Below are 20543 nucleotides of genomic sequence, written 5' to 3'. Positions count from 1 at the left end.
CACTGACCCTCCGAGCTGCATACAACAATCATCAGAAGCTTGAGAGCTGGGGCATATCTGCTGAGGCTTGAGGCTTCAGCCCCGCTCCTGTTGAAGCCCCAAGCCTCGGCAGGGGTGCCCCCCAGGGCTGAAGCACCGAGACTCGCCTCCCCGCTGGGCAGAAGCTCCAACCCCACCACCCTTCTGCCAGGCAGAAGTCCCAAGCTCCCCCCGAATCTGGTAGGTGGAGAATGGGGGGGGTGAGGGGCTCTGCGAGCTGCACTTTAACTGTAAAAGAGCCGCATGTGGCTCGTGAGTCACGGTTTGGCCACTCCTGCTCTAACGCCTGTGCCACCTTCATTCACAGACTAACCATGCTACTGTATATTTGCAGGTAAAGTAGTAGATGCCTATTGGAAAGCCTTCTGTTCTTGCTACCCATTGGGCCCTAACAGAGCTGCCTGTGGGAGCAGTTCCTATATACAGAACTGCAGACTCAGGGAGCAGCCTAAAAACCCAAGCTTCTCTTTGTTCTGGTAGCACTTAGCTTTGGAAGGTACCAATGTATAGCTCTGTAGCGGGGTAGTCACATGCTCCAGCCCTGGAAGGGTTAAAGCCAGCCCTGGGAGAGGGCTGAGGCTGTGAAACAAAGCCTGGACTGATTGGGGAAGGCAGTAACAGTTGCATAATCTATTAACAGAGGATAAGCCCAGCACATTAAACTAAAATTAAGGGCTTGTTTCATTTGAGGTAGTAGGGGTACATACAACAACAGTGATTTGTGGGTAATAGATGAGAGAGAGCATTCAAAACTGATTGTGAAAAATAAAGCCGTGTTGGCAGCAATATGACAGCGGAGAAAGTCTGCCCCCAGCACATATGGGTCTGAATTAGTGAACCATCACTGGGGTAAGTGTGCAAAATGCTGTGGGCTTGCACAGACTACTAGAGAGACAAGGTGGGGGAGGGAATATCTTTTACTGGACCAACTTCTGTTGGTAGGGTGACCAGACAGCAAATGTGAAAAATCAGGACGGGGTGGGGGGGTTATAGGAGCCTATATAAGAAAAAGACCCAAAAATTGGGACTGTCTCTATAAAATCGGGACATCTGGTCACCCTCGCTGTCAGTGAGAGAGGGGGGCAAGGGGAGCCCTTCATCCACACGCCCTCAGCGGAGCGCAGATGGGCTGTGTCGTGTTTGAGTGCACAGAGCGCCACAGCAGCCCCTTCATCCTGGGCATTGGGAGATCCGCCGCGCAGCGCCCTGTCCCGCGATCCCCCATCGCCCCCTGTCAAGGTTCAAACAACAGACAGCGGGGTGGGGAAGGTAACGAGCCAATGGGAAGAAAGCCGGATAAAAGAGGCAACCAATGAGCTGTGACGTTGGTGCGCGGAGGAGGGGCCCAATGGCAGGCTCCGAACGCGGACGTAGCTTACTAACGTTCCGGGATCGCGCTGTGGGGGCAGCACGGGCGCACGTGGGGAGAGCCCCCGATCTGGGCTCGCAGCGCGTCTGCTTGCCAGGGGGACTCGGGAGGCGGGCCGGCCCGGCGGGACGCTCCCTTCCCCCGCCATGGCCCTGCTGCCCCGCAGCGCGCGGGACTTTGGCTCGGCCCAGTACTGGGAGCGCTTCTTCCAGCAGCGCGGGCCGCGCGCCTTCGAGTGGTACGGCGGCTACCTGGAGCTGTGCGCGGCGCTGCACAAGTACGTGCGTCCCCGCGACAAGGTGAGCGCGGGGCGGCCGGGGGCTCCTCCGTTGGGTGGGGCCCGAGACCCGGGCCGAAGGGTAGAGCGCGTCCGCGGCTCCCCCGATTCCCGTAGGGCACGGGGCATAGGCCCCCCAGGTAGGGTCAGTAGCAGCCCAGGGAAGAGGGGGCGGGTGAAACCACTGCCAGACGGGAGCACCGCTGGATCGCACCCAGAGAGTAGGTGTCACGGGCTCGCGCGGAGGGTGCATCTGGGGGGTCCTGCCAGGGTCGGTCCTGGGTCCCGTGCCAATGTTTTTATTAGCCGCTTGGGTAACGCAGGGGAGGGCCTGGTTGTAACGTTGGTGTCTGGCGCCAGGTAAACGGGGGTAGGAGCACGGGGCAGGCCAGGATTAGAATTCAGAACAACCTGAGTTCAACAGGATGGAAGTCAATAAAACACGTTTAAAGTGCTGCACTTTGGAAGGAAAAATCAAATGCACAACTACAAAAAGGGAAATAACCAGCTGGGCAGTGCAGCTGCTGGAAATGATCTGGGGTTGTAGTGGAATCGCAAATTGGGTCTGATGTAAGACACAGGATGTACTTGTCACACTGTGCTTGGCGTTGGTGAGGCATCAGCTGGAGTACTGTGTCCAATTCTCGGTGCTACCCTTTAAGAAAGATGTGGACAAACCCGAGAAAGTCCAGAGGAGAGCAACAAAAATGATAAAAGTTTTGAAAACTTGACCTATGAAGAAAGTTTGTTTTAAAAATGGGCATGTTCAGTCTTGAGAAAAGAAGGGGGTGGGGGGTCAGAAATCTTTACCATATTTGAGGACTATTATCAGGCTGTTATAAAGGAGACAGGGATCAATTGTTTTCCATGTCCAGTGAAGGAAGGACAACAAGTAATGGGCTTAATTTATAGCAAGAGAGGTTTAGGTTAGATATTAGGAAAGCTTTCTAACTTTAAGGGTAGTTAAGGTCTGGAATAGGCTTTCAAGGGAGGCAGTGGAATCCCCGTCATTGGAGGTTTCTAAGAACAGGTTGCACAAACACCTGTCGGAGTGTCTAGGTTTACTTGGTCCTGCCTCAGTGCAGGGGGCTGGGCTTAATAACTTCTCAAAGTCCTTTCCAGCCCTACATTTCTATGAGTCTGATTCTCTTAGGGCAGGCCCCATATGGACGTGTGAAGAGGTATAGGCAGGACCTGGGCTGGGCTGATCTCCTAGGTGCTGAATACAGAAGATTTCTTTGATCTACATCCCAGTGTCACAATCGGGTGGCTCAAAGCCTAAAACATATGCAAGATCCATCCCAGAACAGGACACTCCCAAATGCTACTTGCTTGGGTGGATGTGGATCTACGACGGCGGTGGGCAAACTACAGCCCATGGGACTGTTCTCCCCGGCCCCTGAGCTCCTGGCCCGGGACGCTGGCCCGGGACGCTAGCCCCCGACCCCTTCCCTGCTGTTCCCTCTCCCCCACAGCCTCAGCTCACTGCGCCACTGGCGCAATGCTCGGGGCGGCGACCTCCTGGGGCAGCGCAGCTGCAGAGCCCGGCCTGACCCGGTGCTCTGTGCTGCGCGGTGCCGGCTGGCTCCAGCCGGGTGGCGTGGCTGCCTGTCATGGTGCAGCCGCGCCGTCAGCCACCGGTGCTCCAGGCAGCACGGTAAGGGGGCAGGGAGGGGGGGTTGGATAGAGGGCAAGGGAGGCCAGGGGTGTGGATAGGGGTCAGGGGGGTCAGAGGGCGGGGAACAGGGCAGTTGAATGGGGGCAGGGGGTCTGGAGGTCTTCAGGGAGAAGGGGTGGTTGGATGGGGTCCCGGGGGAGGCAGTCAGGAAGGAGAGGGGATGTTGGATGGGGCAGTGGGGGGGTCAGTTAGGGGTGGGGGGGTCCGGGGGCTGTCAGGGGACAGGGAGCAGGGGGGGTGTGGATGGGGCAGGGGTCCCGGGGGGCCGTCGGGGGACGGGGGGGTGGGAGGGGGGGGGGGGGCTGGGCCACGCCTGCCTGTTTGGGGAGGCACAGCCTCCCCTAACCGGCCCTCCATACAATTTCTGAAACTGGATGCATCCCTCGGGCCAAAAAGTTTGCCCGTCCCTGATCTATGAGTACGGAGGCAGCTTGGCAGCCAATCCCATGGATCCTCAGCTTATCCAGGCCAGTATCTCCCCATAAGTTGTTTGTTTTGCCTAGCGCTGAGCTAATGGCCCAGCGTGGTGTTAGGAGATGGTGACGAGTAGATAAAATCAAGATCATGACCACTTGTGGTCATAAATGATCCCATGGCACTTCTTAGAAGAGACGGGGTATGGCTCCCTTTATTCTGGCTAAAATCTAGCTCAGATAATCACATCCTGTCTCCCTGAATTCCATGTACAGTTCAGGTTACATCCACTCAAGTTCACTGGTTGTTGTGCACTAGTCATCAGATGGTGTCTTCCACCCCGGTGCAGCTATAGTGCAGTGGTGGGGAAGGGATTCCTGCGTTTGTGTGTTTAACAGGTACATGTCGAATGCCTCCTTTGCATGTGGTGAATCCCTCTGTAGTACATTTATTGCAAGATTCCCGAGTGTTGGTTAGTGAGCATTCATGGTGGATTTGTCTCCCAGAGAATCCATTGTTTGCTGATCTCCATGGTGTGTGTATGTATGTTTGGGATCGGTTGGGATAAACAGGACTGTGCTGTGTATCCACAGGGAAACTATTATCTCTTTAAATTTCTCAGGTTCTTGTAGTGGGTTGCGGCAACTCCGAACTGAGCGAGCAGATGTATGACGTGGGCTACCAGGACATTGTGAACGTAGACATCAGCGAGGTTGTGATAAATCAGATGAGGGAGCGGAATGCCCACAGGAGGCCGAAGATGAGCTACCTGCGGATGGACATGTTGCAGATGGATTTCCAGGACGCCCAGTTCCAGCTGGTATTGGACAAGGGCACCCTAGATGCTATCCTGGTTGATGAAGAGGAGGCCACCCTTGAAAGGGTGGACAGGATGTTTGCTGAGATTAGCCGGGTGCTGCAGGTTGGAGGCCGCTACCTGTGTATCTCCTTGGCCCAGGCCCATGTGGTGAAGAAGGCGGTGGGCTACTTCTCCCAGGAAGGCTGGATGGTGCGCGTTCACCAGGTCTCGGGCAGTGAGGACGGAGCGGCCAAGCAGCAGTTTGTTCTGCCCATTTTTGTCTATGTCATGACCAAGTTCAAGAAGATCCCAGGTTCGGTTCTTCAGATCCTTGAGATCTGCACTGAGGAGCAGGACAAGCCTGTGCGGGTGGAGAGTGCTGAGCAGCTGGTCGAGGCAGTAAAGGAGAGGCAGCTGTATGCTCTGCTGCGCAGCCAGCTGAATAAAAACCCCAGCACGAGCCACGTCTCCCTGGATCTGTGTGATGCAGATGCCGGGAAACCTCGGTACACTCTGCACGTGGTGGACAGCCCCTCAGTGAAAGCCTCCCGGAACAATCACTTCGCCATCTTCATCAGTGAGTTCAGCTCCTCCAAGAGGATATTTCTCTAGCTGAGATGTTCAAAATAGGGATGAAATCCTGATCCCATTGAAGTCCATGGAAAAACTCCCATTGACTTCAGCGGGGGTCACCATTTCAAGTTAAGCTCTTAAGCCTCTGGTTAGGTATAATAAGATAGGTGTCCGGCAGCGATGAAAATCAGGCCTAACAACTCCCATTCATTTCCATGGCAGTTGCTGGGTGTTCAGCACTAGAGATTGTTAGAGATTTTCCAACTGAACTTATTCTGCTGGCAAATGCCAAGTTGGTGGTATGAAATATTTCACCAAATCTATTACAGACTTGACGAAACTTTCATCAAAACACAGGCAGGTTTCTCTCTCTCTCTCCTCCCCCGCCCCCCAAAGTTCTGGGGATGAGCAGCATTTCTCCAACTCCCAGAGCTGGGGGCCGGTAGGGAGGCTCAGTGATTCTCCAGCAGCTGGGCTGAGATTTCCCAAGTGAGGGCGGTCAGGAAGCCAGAAACATTTCGTTTCAGTTCTCCTGAAATGGAATTTTTCTTTAAATTTGTTCCCGTGAAAAGTTTTCACGTTTTTGACAGTTCATTCCAAAGTGGGATGAATTCTCTCCCCCCCCCCCAAAATTTTTGCAGAAAGATTCCCGTTTTTTTTTTTTTTTTTCCCCCAGCTTTGCTCAGCACTTCTGAAAATCAAGTCAGTTATCAAAGATGCCTTTCAAGGCTCCTGAGCCCCTAAATTTAGACACCCCAGTTTTGAAAATCTTGGTCTCCAGGAGCAAAAGAACAAAGCACATTAGCTTGCCATGGTATTGTGTGTAGACAGAGCCCAGTCACTGACCAAAAAAGCAGTGTGGTGCTGTGGCCTGATACGAAGCCTTAATCTGACATAGGGGACTGGTCATGAAGATGGGCGGTGGGACAGATCACATTTAACTGCCCCATTTTTCATCTCCAAAATGTGCCCATCGGTGTAATCTGAAGATGTACTGGTAAGCACCTGGACTTTATCGCATCAGTACTTGAGATAGTTGGATAGCCCCCTACATCAGCTCAGAGAGCAAATACACAATACAAGATACAGCTGTTAACCAGTAGGATCTGATTCTGCCACCTTCCCAATGAGCTATTCCCAACCCCTATGAATAGCCCCACTCATTTCATTGAGGCTACGTATGGAGAAAGATACCCAGTAGCTGAGAGTTCTGGTGGCAGAATCTGCCCTCTAGTAAATACACCTCTACCTCGATATAACGCTGTCCTCGGGAGCCAAAAAATCTTACCATGTTATAGGTGAAACCGCGTTATATCGAACTTGCTTTGATCCACCAGAGTGCGCGTTATATCCGAATTCGTGTTATATCAGGGTAGAGGTGTAGCAGATGCTGATAATGTCATATGTGTTTGTTACTGACTTTCTCTGATGCTCAGTCCTGTTGTTACTACCAGGTAAAAGTTAAATAGACAAATTCGCTCTGTTTTAATATCATAAATGCACTCATTGCAGTTAGACATGCATCCAACAAGGAAAGGCTATCGTATTTATAGTGTATACAAACTACCAGCTTCCTTAGGATCAGCAGGAGCTCTGAAGTAACTCCTTCCTTGAATTTGAGAGCACTCCACTATTTTTAAAAAAAAAACCCATTTGACTGAGATTTCAGTATATGAAATCAAAGCCTCCTTAACAGAATGCAGAAACCTCTCCTCTTCTTAGCCACACACAAAGCAGGTCACACTGGTTAGTGCATTTGTAGTATTTCTTCAGTTGCCTTCTTCCAACCTGTTACCAGTAGTGGAATTAATTTTTCACATTATTAAGGCAGATTTGTCTGCTAGACAATAACAATAATAGATGGCCTGTTTGATTTTCATCCAAGGAGGCAACGTAGTCCAGCGCACAGGGCTGAGCGTTGGGATTCCTGGAGTTTGTTCCCATCTCTGACTCACTGTGTGACCAGTTAACCACTCTGCATCTCAGCTGTCCCGTTCATAAATATGGGGCAGATACTTGCTCCACTTTCCAAGTGCTTTGGAATCTACAAATGGACGCGATCCAGAGGAGTGCTAAATCTTCTTGTTTCATTAGCACAGACTCTAGATACACAGTCCTGCAATGCATTCAAGCCTTCGTGTTACGAATGCATTGGAGGAAGGGGCATCCAAAATGGCTTCAATCAAGGGGTGTATTGGCGAAGCTGCCATAGGGCTGCATCTAATTTGTCAGATCTGGAGAAGGTTGCAGTTGTTGTTGTCTTCAGTATAACAGGAGCACGCTGTTGACCGGTTCCAGCTCGATCCAAGCAGCCCAGACGTACTGTGTTCTGGAGCTTATCTGTACTAGAGATGATGGCAGTTGCTTTGGCCGCTCCTGGCTAAAGGCTAAGATACCATTGGTAGCACTGTACTTCTAGCACCATCTGTTTCTGCCACCGTGGTCTCTGCTCTCCTGACTGCGACCCCTTTCTCCAGTACCGCAGGGCAGAGAGACCGAGTGGCTCTTTGGGACGGAGGCGGGTCGGAAGCAGCTGGCTGCCAGCGCAGGCTTCAGGCGGCTGATAACAGTGGCCCTGCACAGAGGTCAGCACTATGAAGGGATGGAAGGCATCCAGGCAGAGCTGTCGGGGAAGGTGATGGAGCTGGCGCCACCCGGCCTCCCGTCCCAGCAGCAGGTAAGCGCTGTTTCCAACAGCTGTGTTCAGGCATCTCCTTGGGCAGAGCTGCAAACCCAGCCTGCGCCCCACACATCCATAGCCAGACTCTAGTTCCTATTTCAGGGCCTCCTGCTGCTCCCTGTTGCCATCCGTCTCTCTGTGCAGTCATGTTCTCCTTTCAGCTGGAAGTGGGCTTCAATTGCAAAATGTGATGTGGTTCCAGTCAAGGGAGGGGTTCAGCTCTGGGGCTTAATTCAGCCCAGTATCTAGCTGCTGTTTTATTCGCCTCCCTGCCCCAGGTCCAGTCACTTCATTTCTTTAGACTGTGATTTTTAGATGCCTTAATTTGAAGGCCTCAACTTCAGATACCCCAATGGGGCTTGATTTTTAGAGGTAGGGCATCTCAAGTTGGGCACCCAAAACCACTCGCCCTATTTGCAAATATTGGCCTGAATCTCTTCCACCTTCCTGTTTCTTTCTGCAGCTTTCTCCCCACCTCGCTGAGGATTGAACTATTCAGCAACTCGTAAAAAGTATTATTGCCGTGACTTGTTTCCTGCATCTCAGCTAATAACTAGATAACAGTGGTGAAAACACTGGCCAAACTACTATGCGACACAAACCTGTCCACTCGTCACGCTCCCCTGATATCCTCAGCTTTCTACAGCAAATATCCTTCCAATTCCTAAGATGCATCTGGTTCAGCTTGGCTTCTTAAGAGGAGACGTAGAACGGTTTATTGTGCCTCTTTCACTATTAGCAGGTCAAACAGGGATCTGTCCTGGATCCAGTTCTATTCAGTGTCTTCATAAATGATTTGGATAATGGCATAGACAGTACACTGACAACATTTTTGGATGATACCAAAGGGGGATTTTTTGCAGGCGTTTTGGAGGACGGGATTAGAATTCAAAATGATCTTGACAAACTGGAGAAATGGTCTGAAATAAATAGGATGAAATTGAATAAGGACAAATGCAAAGTACTCCACTTGGAAGAAGAAATCAATTGCACAAATACAAAATGGGAAATGACTGCCTAGGAAGGAGTACTGCACAAAGGGATCTGGGGGTTATAGTGGATCACAAACTCAATATGCGTCAACAATGTAACATTGTTGCAGATAAAGCGAACGTCATTTTGGGATATGTTACTAGGAGTGTTGTAAGCAAGACGCAAGAAGTAAGTCAAACAGGCCATCTACATATAGCAGACAAATCTGCCTTAATGTAAAAGATTAATTCTACCACTACTCAGCACTGAAAAGGCCTCAATTGGAGTGTTGTGTCCAGTTCTGGGCACCATACTTCAAGATAGATGTGGACAAATTGGAGAAAGTCCAGAGAAGAGCAACAATGATTAAAGGTCTAGAAAACATGACCTACGAGGGAAGATTGAAAAAATGGGCATGTTTAGTCTGGAGAAGAGAAGACTGAGGAGGGACATAATAGCCTTCAAGTATGTAAAAGGTTGTTATAAAGAGGAGGGTGATAAATTGTTCTCCTTATCCACTGAGGACAGGACAAGGAGCAATGGGCTTAAAATGCAGCAAGAGAGATTTAGGTTAGACATTAGGAAAGGCTTCCTAACTGTCAGGGTAGTTAAGCATTGAAATAAATTACCTACAGACTTACCTACAGAGGTTGTGAAATCTCCATCTTTGGAGGTTTTAAGAACAGGTTAGACTAACACTTGTCAGGGATGGTCTAGATCAGAGGTGGGCAAACTACCGCCCCCGGGCTCCATCCGCCCCCGGGACCCTCTTGCCTGGCCCCTGAGCTCCTGGCTCGTGAGCCCCCCCCCCCCCCCCCGCTGTACTCCTCTCCCGCAGCCTCAGCTCGCCGCACCGCCAGCGCAATGCTCTGGGCAGCGGGGCTCTTGCAGAGCCACGGCCTGACCCAGTGCTCTGTGCTGCACAGTGGCGTGGCTGGCTCCAGCTGGGCAGAATGGCTGCCTGTCCTGGCGCTCTGGGCAGCGCTGCTGTAGCACCGCCAGCCACCGGTGCTCCAGGCAGCACAGTAAGGGGGCAAGGAGCAGGGAGGGTTGGATAGAGGGCAAGGGAGTTCGGGGTGGTAGTCAGGGGGTGGATAGGGGGTGAGGTGGTCAGAGGGCGGGGAACAAGGGGGTTGAATGGGGGCAGGGGTCCCGGGGGAGCAATCAGGAATGAGAGGAGGGGTTGGATTGGGCAGCGGAGGGCAGTCAGGGGCAGGGGTTCTGGGGGCGTTCAGGGGACAGGGAGGGGTGGATGGGGCAGGGGTCCCGGGGTGGATGGGGCAGGGGTCCCGGGGGGACCATCAGGGAACAGGGGGGTTGGATGGGGCAGGAGTGCCCGGGGGGCCGTCAGGGGACGAGAAGCAGGGGAGGTCAGATAGGGGGCGGGGACCTGGCCACGCCTGGCTGTTTGGGGTGGCACAGCCTCCCCTAACTGGCCCTCCATAAAATTTCAGAAACCCGATGTAGCCCTCAGGCCAAAAAGTTTGCCCGCCTCTGGTCTAGATAATACTTAGTCTTGTCCCAGTGCAGGGCATTGGACTAGACGACCTATCGAGGTCCCTTTCAGTCCTAGATTTCTGTGACTCTGTGAAACTGTTCTGCTGGTCTCCTGTTAAAGGCAAAAGTACAGGAACCAGGCAAAACTGGATTCTATAATCTGTCTTCCTTTCAGATTTCAGTAGATGTGGGAAATCCGATTCAAATCCCCAGGGTTGGACCTGCCCCTGCAGATCTAGTTCCGGGCCTGGTTCTGAGGCATTTGAAATTGTTCATGAGGTTTCTGGCCAAGACGTTCGAATTCTCACGAGAACAACTGATTTCCTAAGAATCTTGCCAAATTGGACAACAATCTTAAAAGAGAAATTTGATTGATTTATTTTAGCATCACTGAAAATCAGACCAGATCCTTGCTTTGGCCTGAAAGCCAAGCTCTGAACCCGTCAGAATCTGTATCCAAACAGCAGCCCCTTGGACCATCATGCTATATGGGGGCCTGTTGAGCTGGGATGCAGTGCTATTGCCTTGGTCTCCAATCAGCTTAGACAGGGATTTCAGGTGGGAGTTTGCACAATACCGAGTAGAACAACATACTGCCTTGTGTTCATGGCAGTCTTGTTCTGGTGCCGTTTTCCTATTGCAGTCTCTGGGCTGGTAGCTCTTCCTCTGGTTCTTTCTGTAAAGCTCCCTGGTGTCTCCTGTGTGAGTTAGTTTCCCCCATTGCTTTTCTTTCTCCCCCAGGTGCCGTTTCTCTCTGTAGGGGGGGACATCGGGGTCCGTACCATTCAGCACCAGGACACCAGCGCCATGAGCGGGGAATACCTCATTGAGGACGTAAAAGGGGACAACATGTGCTATTTCCGGCGGCTCATCTTCCTCAGCAACAGGAATGTGGTGCAGTCGGAAGCCAGGCTGCTGTCCAGTGCAGCCCCTAGAGGTGTGTAAACTTGAGCCTAGAAATTTGGGAAAGATTCTCAGGGCTTGGGCAGCACAGTAAAGGGCTGGGAAGAGTTGCAGTATACCCAGGAGCCGTTGGATTGCTCTGGGCAGCAATAAGCAGGTTGGAAAGCAATGGGAGCACATCATGAGAATAAATGGAACAACCACATTGGGTGACATCTAGCTCATCCCAGGGGGCCACTGTGGAGAAGAGAGATTGGGGTGTATTGGTCAATCACAGGATGACTATGAGCCGTCACTGTGATGCGGCTGTGAAAAAGGCTAGTGCAGTCCTAGGATGCATCAGGCAAGGTATTTCTAGTAGAGACAGGGAAGTGTTAGTACCATTATACAAGGCACTGGTGAGACCTCATCTGGAATACTGTGTGCAGTTCTCATCTCCCATGTTTAAGAAACATTAATTCAAACTGGAACAGGTGCAGAGAAGGGCTGCTAGGATGATCAGAGGAAGGGAGAACCTACCTTACAAGAGGAGACTCAGAGTGTGGCTTGTTTAGCTTAACAAAATGAAGGCTATGGGGAGATAACTCTCCCTCCCTGGTGTTTAAGGGTTAGTGTTGGCACAAGAACAAATGGATATAAACTGGCCACCAATGAGTCTAGGCTTGAAATTAGGCAAAGATTTCTAACCATCTGAAGAGTGAAGTTCTGGAACAGCCTCCCAAGGGGATCAGTGAGGGCAAAAAGCCTAACTGGCTTCAAGACTGAGCTTGATATATTTATGGAGGGGATGGTATGATGAGGTTGCCTACAATGGCATGTGACCCATCTGCTATTAGTAAATTTCTCCAATGGCTGGAGAGGGACACTAGATGGGGAGGGTTCTGAGTTACCACAGAGAATTCTTTCCCAGGTGTCTGCCTGGTGAGTCTTGCTCACATGATCAGGGTCTAACTGATTGCCATATTTGGGGTCATGAAGGAATTTTCTCCTGGGTGACACTAGCAGTGACTGGGGGTTTTTCACCTTCCTCTGCAGTGTGGGGCATGGGTCACTTGCAGGTTTAAACTAGAGTAAATGTCAGATTCTCTGTAACTTAGTCTTTAAATCATGATTTGAGGATTTCAGTAACTCAGCCAGAGGTTAGGGGCCTGTTACAGGATTGGGTGGGCGAGGTTTGTGTCCTGCAACGTGCAGGAGGCCAACTAGGTGATCACAACAGTCCCTTCTGACCTTAAAGTCTATGAATATGTTCTCTAGCCTCTTGTCCTCTCTGATTTTAAAGGACTCCAATGATGGAGCTTCCACCACTTAGCTTTATGATTTATTGGTGGTGTCCATGGTGGGTTATGCACTTTCCAAAGCTCAGGAAGAACAGTCCCTGCTCAGAGAAGCTGGTATCCTCAGGAGATTAGCTCACAGTCCAATCCTGCACCTTTTGCTGTGAGGAAACATTTTCTGGTGTTCATCCTATGTTTTCCTTTTCTTAATTCTTTCTCAATGCTCCTAGTGGTGCTTCTAAACCATTCTTCCACCACCACCACCACCTTCAGCTGAGCGAGGGCAGGCAGTCTTAACAACGACCTGATATAGAGTCCCAATCTGAATATTACTGAGCTGTTAGATGTTTAGTGGGACTCAAGAGAGATGGATTGTCGTCTCAGGCCTGGTGCCATCTCACGGCTGCCAGGAGCAGCATTTTAATTCATTATGGGAAGGACAAAACAAAACCCCTAAGGACGAGGGGGAGTTGGACACACTGTGAATAAGGCCTGGTCTACACTGGGGGCAGGGAGGGGTCGATCTAAGTTACACAACTTCAGCTACGTGAATAACATAGCTGAAGTCGATGTACTTAGATCTACTTACCGTGGTGTCTTCACTGCGGTAAGTCGACAGCTGACACTCTCCTGTTGACTTCGCCTGCACCTCTCACCCTGGTGGAGTGCCGGAGTCGACGGGAGAGTGCTTGGCAGTCGATTTATCACATCTAGTCTAGATGCGATAAATTGACCTCCCCCACTGGATCGATCGCTGCCCATCAATCCAGTGGGTAATGTAGTCAAGCCCTAAGAGAGTAAAACTGATAAACCCTGACATGACAGTACCTCTAGCCAGTCACAGCAGCCACAAGGTCCTGGTTGAATTGACATGAGACCACGCCCCATGTTTTCCTGTTGGCAGCCACCTTTGAAGTCTTAGCTGCCTGAGAACAAATGATCAGAAATAGTTTTTCCCAGGGACTTGTAAAGGGGACAGGTGATGGAGTCCGTGCTGCGGGGGAGGTGGGAGAGTCTGGAGATGACGTGTGTACAGACTGGAGGGGAACGAGGCTGGTATCAGAGGTCAGTGGGTGTGGGGCTCCAGTTGCCCAGGCAGGTGAATATGAAGGCGTGGGTGTCTGTTTGAAATGTTGGAAAGGGAGCAGCAAAAGGAGTTAGCCACAGCCAGAGGTTGGACTGCAGGCTTGGGGAAGGGGAGAGATCATCCAGCCCCTTTGAAAACCTAACTACAGTCTGACCCTAAGATGAACCCCTAATGGATACAGCAGAATGAAACAAGCCCTTCTCCAAGCTTCTGCATAGCCACATGGGGACTTAGCGGCCCCTCTCCCCCAAGGATATGCCCTGCTGTCCCCAGCGCTTGTCAGGTGTGCCAGCCCCTCTGCATGTCTGCCTGGGCATCTGGCTAATGTGTCTCCTGTGTTCAGGCCAGAAGAAGCGGAAGAAGGACAAGAAGAAACAGGCATCTGGCTCCACCGAGGCCCCCCCAACATCAGCTTGCCAGACCATTGACAGGAGCTACCTCTGCTGTGAACACCATAAGGCCATGGTTGCGGGACTGGCTCTGCTGAGAAACCCTGAGCTCCTACCAGGTGCGAGGCCCATGAGCTAAGAGAAATGACACCCTCCCCCCCCCGCCATAGGAGAAGGCAAGTCCCTAGTACAAGTCTTCCCTGCACTTGTACCTGGTCTAGTCAACTCAGAGTCAGGGACAGCTAAGGGGAGGGGCGAGTGTCTCCATCAGTGACCGAATGGCAGGGCGGGCCCAGGGACTCCCCTCTGGCTGCTTCTGGTGCTAGTCCGTCCGTGTCCTCTCCCTATCCCAGAGGTAGGGGTGAGTCTCTGGTGCTGTCTGGACACGTTGTGGATAGTGCTGTAGCCTCCCCCAGCATGAAAGATGCTACAGAAACGGCACACATTCGTTTTGGTATGGAGTGGCTGCGGAGGCTAGTGCTTAGAGCAGGAGCCTTGGACTCTGGACTCCTGGTTTCTGTTCTTGGCGCTGACACAGAGTGCTTGTGGGTTGATGTCTGTGCCCCAGCTCCCCTGTCTGTAAAGCAGCAAGGATGACGCCCACGTCCTGCCAGAAGGGAGGGGAAGCCCTGCTAGCTCAAGCTCACCAAGTGCTTTGAGATCCTCCCGTAGCAGGCCCTGGAGGAGCGCCAAGCACTATTGGTCAGAGAGGAGCTCCTTGGACTGGATTTCCAGTCTCGTGGATGGGTAACTGGGGGATGTTGGGTTGGTGAAGTGCTTCTGGCTGGGTGGGGGGACTGGGCGCTAGCCCTGGGGGTCTCCTGGTGCTCTGGGTTAGGGCGCTCACCGCCTGTCGCTACAGAGCCAGTTTAAAAGGCTGGCGAGGTCAGTAAGTGAAACAAGCAGCGTGGCTTCAGCATGTTCCTAGCAGGCATCGTGTATGTCCAAAGCCCAGCCAGCCGTAGCTGCTTGGTATTGCAAAGCCAGGGGAGTTTCAGGGCCTGGTAGGTTGCATTGTCTGAGCTGAGCAGAGGGTAGTGGCCTGGTGCCTACTGCTGTCTGCCTGGCTCTATTGCTCGCTCGCTATCCTGGGTGCTCCCTTGCGTTCCCATTCTGCAGCTGATGGCCTGGTAGCTGGTGGGCAGCCACAGCCTCCGCGAAAGGCTCCTGCTGTCTCAGGATACCAAGAGCTGAGCAAAAGCAGCTCTACCCCCAGCCAGTAAGGCAGCGACAGCAACGGGGACGCCAAGGTGCTGGACAGGAGTCCCTCGACTGCCCTGAACTTCCCTGACATGTACGTCCCTGTTATATGGGTAGCTTCTGTAGGAGCCGAGTTGCCGGTGGCTTGAATTTCCTTGGACAGTCGCCTGCAGTCGATCAGCTTTGTTCTCACCCTGAAACAGAGGGAAAAGGGGTGAGGGGCCTGGTTTCTGGACTCCACGGGGACCCCAGTGTGCAGCTGGAGGGCCAGATGTGGCCTGTATTAAAATGAAAACTTCCCTCTGAAAGCTTTCTAGCTAAATCCACTCAAGGAGGAGAGGGAGCAGGTAGGGAGGAGATGGGTCCAGAGCAGCAGAGAGCGAACTGAACCCAGCTGCAGGAGGGAAAGGGTTAAAGATGTGTTTGTTTTATATAGTGCATGGATGAGGAGGAAGCAGCTTCCCTGCCCAAGCTCTACCCCAGCAGGGACCCCGTTGCCTAGCGAAGCCAGATGCAGTGGTGGGTGGAATGTGAGCATAGTGTTCTCCCACACTGGCCTGGAGGGGGCAGCATGGAGCACGGAGGGTTCAGGTTGCCGCGGCAGTTAATTTCCCAGCTTGCTTCCCACTTGCAGGAGCCCAGCTCTCGGTGCTGGTGATCGGGCTGGGCGGGGGCAGCCTGCCTCTCTTCATCCACGACTATTTCTGCCAGTCCCGCGTCGAGGCGGTTGAAATCGACCCCTCCATGCTGGAGGTGGCTACCCGGTGGTTCGGCTTTTCCCAAGGCAACAGGATGAAGGTTCACATCTCGGACGGCCTGGACTACGTGGCCGAGCTGGCAGCAGCGGCGGGTAATGGGCAAGGGTCCCTGCAGACTGATGCATCCCTGAGGCCCCCCCATCCCGCCTCCGCACTCTTGAATTCTGTGAGAGGATGGTATCGGTTCCACGCCTGTAGCTGCTAGCCAGGGTCACCAAAGGGAGCGCTCAGCACTGCTCTGCGCTTCTCGACCCTGGGCACTGAGTGCAGCAACCCCAACGCCCATCTTTCAAGCTCCTTGTGGTTGTTTAGCCTTGTACCTCACAGGGATGGGGCGAGGGGATGGGGAGACTTGCTGTTCCGAAGATCCCACTAAGGCAGTGCCCAATGGGGTGGTGGGAAGAGAGATCTGATGATGTTACCTCAGTGGACAACTCTGACTCATACCCATCCCTTTCTTGTTGATTCCCCTACTCCCCACCCAAGTGTATTTTCTGGTGAGAGGTTCTCTTCCATTCTGAGCCACACCACCTCTCTCTCCTCTGCCCAGTCCCTCCATGCTAGCCCATCACTGCTTTACCATCAGCCATTTAATTTGTATGTAACACACACGTGAGCTGAGGTGCCATTAGCAAGTTGTGGAAGGATATCTGATTCTCTTCCACCTGCAGCCATTAGCATCATGAGCTATGATCTTTTCAGCTCTCCTAAGCTAAGCAGAGTCATCCTTTGCTGGTAGGTGGATGGGAGACCTCCAAAGAGAACCCAAACGCTAGAGAAAGTGGTGGTGGTGCATCATTGGTTGCATTCTTTCCCCGGTCCCTACTGAATTAATGCCACAGCCTGGCGTTGGGGGGTCACTGTGCTGCAGGAGGGCTCATCTTTCTGGCAAGATGTCAAATGGGCGGTGTGACCACTTGTGGTCATTTAAAGATCTCCTGGCCTGGTGCCAAATTCCAGCCTGGCTGCCTGTAGTTCCAATGTGACAGTGTTCTTTGCTTCCTCTGTTAATTGTTGAGCGGCTGCCACACCCACTCCAGAGGTGGCTGCATTTCTGTGGAAGGGGAGAAGACTCCTGCAAGTGTCATTCATAAAGCCTTGGATGGAAGCTGCTGTGCAAATGGCAGAAGAATCTCTTTTTACCTTCCACCTTTTATCTCAGCCACTCGCCCAGTGACTATGGCAGTGAGCAGTGCTTGGCTCATCCCACGCTATTGCTGCCTTGCTCTTTGGACGCTAACTGGGCTGTTCTCCTTCCGCAGCACCAGCCCGGTACGATGCTGTCATGTTCGATGTAGACAGCAAGGATCCCACCCTGGGAATGAGCTGCCCGCCCCCAGCCTTTGTGGAAACGTCCTTCCTGCAGAAGGTTAGAACCATCCTGGCACCGGAAGGTATGGAAAGGCTGTCCGACAGCCTCGCGTGTGCGCAGATGCCGCGCTACGGCGCCTGCCTCCCAAACGGCTGTCTCCAGGTGTCAGCACCCTCTTAGAGTCTCTTCATGCTGGAAGAGAACAAGCATGACCCTAGTGGTGAAAGCTGGGCGCTGGGTGGCAGGATCTCTGGGTTCTGTGCCTGGTTCTGCCACTCAGTGGCAGAGCAGCCTCTGTGACTCGGCCCCACTCTGTAAAACAGCGAATAACGCCCATCTGACGGGAGGCTCAATGGCATAACGTTGATGAGGCAGATGCAGCCGCTCAATGGATGTACAGGGCGGTGTGGGTCAGATTGCAATGCCCTCCCCCAGGATGACTAGCACCTTGCTCCATGAGTGGGCCTGCTGATACCAGTGGGTCTGCTCATGGAGGAAGGTGCAATGAGGGATGGCAGGCTGGCCCTGTGTATGCTCAGTGATTCCCTGGCATTAGCGACAGCAATGGGACCCCTCTGCTAGACACTGGAATCGGCTGCTAACTAGCTGCAGGCCCATGGCTGCTCTGCAGGGGCCTCTCTTTGTTTGCGCTGTGCGCCAAGACTTTCACCCACTTGGCCTTCGGTGCTGGTGCTCTCAAGCTTTACCCAGACGAGGGCCATGGCGCCTTCTTGCTGTTAATTCAGGAGCTGCACCTAATGGGCATAAATGGAGCGGACTGAGGCTGCAAGCCTGGCCATGCTGCTGCTAGACCGTGGGTTCCAGCATGCTTGGCTCCAGTTGGAGCTCAGCCTGCTGGGATCTGTAGTCCCCCAGCAGCGCCTCTATTGGTGCGGAGGGTGGGGAGTAGGGTGGGGCAGGTTGCCTCTGACCACTCCAGTTCCAAATGTGCCTGTGCTTTCGGGTTTCTTTCCCCTTGCTCCAGGTGTTTTTGTGCTCAATCTGGTGTGCCGAGACTCCCTGCTCAAAGACTCAGTTCTGGCTTCCCTCAAGGAGGTCTTCCCTCTGCTGTACGCCCGGAGGATCGAGGGGGAGGTCAACGAAATCCTGTTCTGCCAGCCGCACCCTGAGGGGAAGCTGGCTGCCCCGGAGCTCCTGGAGACAGCTAGGACTCTGGAGAGGACTCTGAGGAGGCCTGGCCGAGCGTGGGATAGCTCCTATGTTCTGTCGGACATGCTGAAGGCAGTGGAGATCGTGTGAGGGGGATGTTCTGCCTCATCTGGGTTACCCGCCTGTGCTCTCGGTTTGGAGAGAGGAGCTGAATGCAGTTGTGCTGTCTGACTGTAGACACTGCAAGTGAAGAATGGTGCCCTCCACCGCCTCACATACGCGCTCCTCCTGGCTGCTAAGGCCGGCATGGTGCACCTTGAGCAGCCTGTCCTAGGGGAGGCGGGATCCTGGGAGGGAAAGCCTCCCTCTGGGGAAAAAAGGAGGCTGCCAGCCATAGTGAAAGGACGGGGGTGACCCCTGCGCTCCCCAAAAGGGTCTCAAGGCAACGGCCAATGGTGTGAAGTTCTGTTCCTTCTCCGAGTGGCTGTGAGCCAGCTGATTAGGGGAGTGGGGCCTGGTCTAGCTCTACTCCTTTGGCTCCTTATTGCTGTGGAGGCCAGTCCCCTGTGCGCCAGCGCCGGGTGTTTGCTGCGGGAGCCTCCCCCGCTCTCTGCTTTTAAAATAAAGGTCTTTTTCCTTGGCAGATGTAGAATTGGGGAAGCAGGGCCTTGGGTGTGGAGTGGAGGGGGAGGCCAGCATGAAGGGTGGGAGCGTGAGGGCCAAAGCTGGTAGGCTGGGGAAAAGGGAGGAAGTCCATCTTACACCAGAGGGCCGCCTGGGTCTGTGACTGACCCCAAATCCCACCCGTCTCCTGTGTGTGTCCACCTGACTCACCCATATGCAGTCTTGTCACTAGCCCTGCCTGCCATTTGTACACTCTCACCCCAGCTCTCCCTTCAGGTGAATAGGTGGGATCTGAGGAAGAGCTAGGCCCAGCTCTGAGCTCCTCTGGCCTGCATGGCTCTTTCTCACTGAAGTTAGAGGGAGTCCCTGCTCTGTAAGGATATTAGAATTGGGTCCTAGGTGGATCTGTTTGTACTGCAGTGGCTGTAACCCCAAAGCATGTGGTGAACATCTGATGTGTTCTTTAAAAATGCTCTCAGCCAGCACCGGTATGTCCTCCTGTGTCTTCCTCAGACTGTCAAAAAGCTTACGTTCTTCCTGGATCAGTGTCATACTGCAGCTACCTCTGGGCTAGAGCACAGCTAGGTTGAACAGTCCATAGCAACCTTAATGGTGTGTTGTGTGATGAGACATGGAGAACTCGGTGTGCTGAACTAGGATGGCCTGAATGTAAACACTTGCCTTGTCACATCAACCCACACTGGCTCTTCCTCCTAGGAACAGTGCTCAATGATGGTCATTTGTCTGAGCACTCAGGGCTTTGTCTTTGCATCTCTCCTAAAACTTGGCCCTTCTTCTAGCACAGGAGCTGGCTCAGTGCAGCTGCTGCAGGAGGGATGTCACTGCCTGAATTAGCACCATGCTTCCTGCTGCACCAGTGCTATGCCTGGGGGTGTATCCTATTCAGGTGTGAAACAGACCCAGCACTGCTGGCCCTGGGAGATCTGCCCAGGTCAAAGCCTATGGGGCTGGGGCTGCAGGCAGATGTGACTTGGGAGTGGAAATCGTGCCCCATGTAGTCCTGAGAAACAGACACAACAAAATTAATTTCCCTTAGTACTAAAGACAAAACTCAAATAGCACCAACCGGCCAGGCCCAGGGACCTGCAAGCCCTACCCCAGCATGCTGCACTGTTGGTCGGCTCTCTGGTCCACCTTAAGGCACCCCTCAGAAGGAGGTGGGTGCTTGATGAAGGACCTCTAGGCTACAACTGCCACCTAGCCCCACATCAGCCTAGCACCCAGTCATTCCTCTGCAATTGCTGCCAGAGCCCATGGCACTCGCGCTCATTGTCTGTCAGCCCCTTCCTGCCAGCACCAATGCTGCCTCCCCCTCAGGGGCTGTGTCCTACCCATCCTAGGCCCCAAGCCAGGATGCCAGGTGTGATCAGTTAAGGCCTCGGCACCAGCCCAAACGCCATTTTGCATAGACCTCTCGTAGACTCAGGTGCCACCTGCCACTTCTGCTCTAGGCCTCTGGAGCTTTCACCTCTATGGGAAAGGAGGGTATCTAGCCACCAGCCCTGAGACTGACCCCTCTGGGTTAATACTGGAGGGGGGGGGGTGCTGGCCTGACCCCTGCAGA

At 53.0% G+C, this 20543-nt stretch overlaps 1 protein-coding gene across 3 annotated transcripts; it reads left to right on the top strand.

The window, feature by feature from the left end:
• Nucleotides 1–1407: 1407 nt before the first annotated feature.
• LOC113407256 (eEF1A lysine and N-terminal methyltransferase-like) lies at nucleotides 1408–18558 on the top strand. 3 transcript variants are annotated; one of them, XM_026655552.2, is made up of 8 exons: nucleotides 1408–1707; nucleotides 4400–5153; nucleotides 7627–7826; nucleotides 11040–11235; nucleotides 13909–14073; nucleotides 15789–16004; nucleotides 17175–17281; nucleotides 18210–18413. In XM_026655552.2, exons 1-8 carry the CDS (start codon nucleotides 1555–1557, stop codon nucleotides 18411–18413), a joined length of 1995 nt encoding a protein of 664 aa, XP_026511337.1. In that variant the 5' UTR covers nucleotides 1408–1554. The 3 variants fall into 3 exon arrangements, with proteins under 3 accessions (XP_026511337.1, XP_026511336.1, XP_026511339.1); XM_026655551.2 differs by having other exon boundaries at nucleotides 1409–1707; nucleotides 17175–17306; nucleotides 18210–18558; XM_026655554.2 differs by having other exon boundaries at nucleotides 1627–1685; nucleotides 17175–17306; nucleotides 18210–18558.
• The last annotated feature ends 1985 nt before the right edge of the window (nucleotides 18559–20543 follow it).

This window comes from Terrapene carolina, unplaced genomic scaffold (assembly GCF_002925995.2).
Source record: "Terrapene carolina triunguis isolate 2854851 unplaced genomic scaffold, T_m_triunguis-2.0 Scaffold210, whole genome shotgun sequence".
Taxonomy (NCBI): Eukaryota; Metazoa; Chordata; order Testudines; family Emydidae; genus Terrapene; species Terrapene triunguis.
This window is presented reverse-complemented; position numbering and strand designations above follow the sequence as displayed.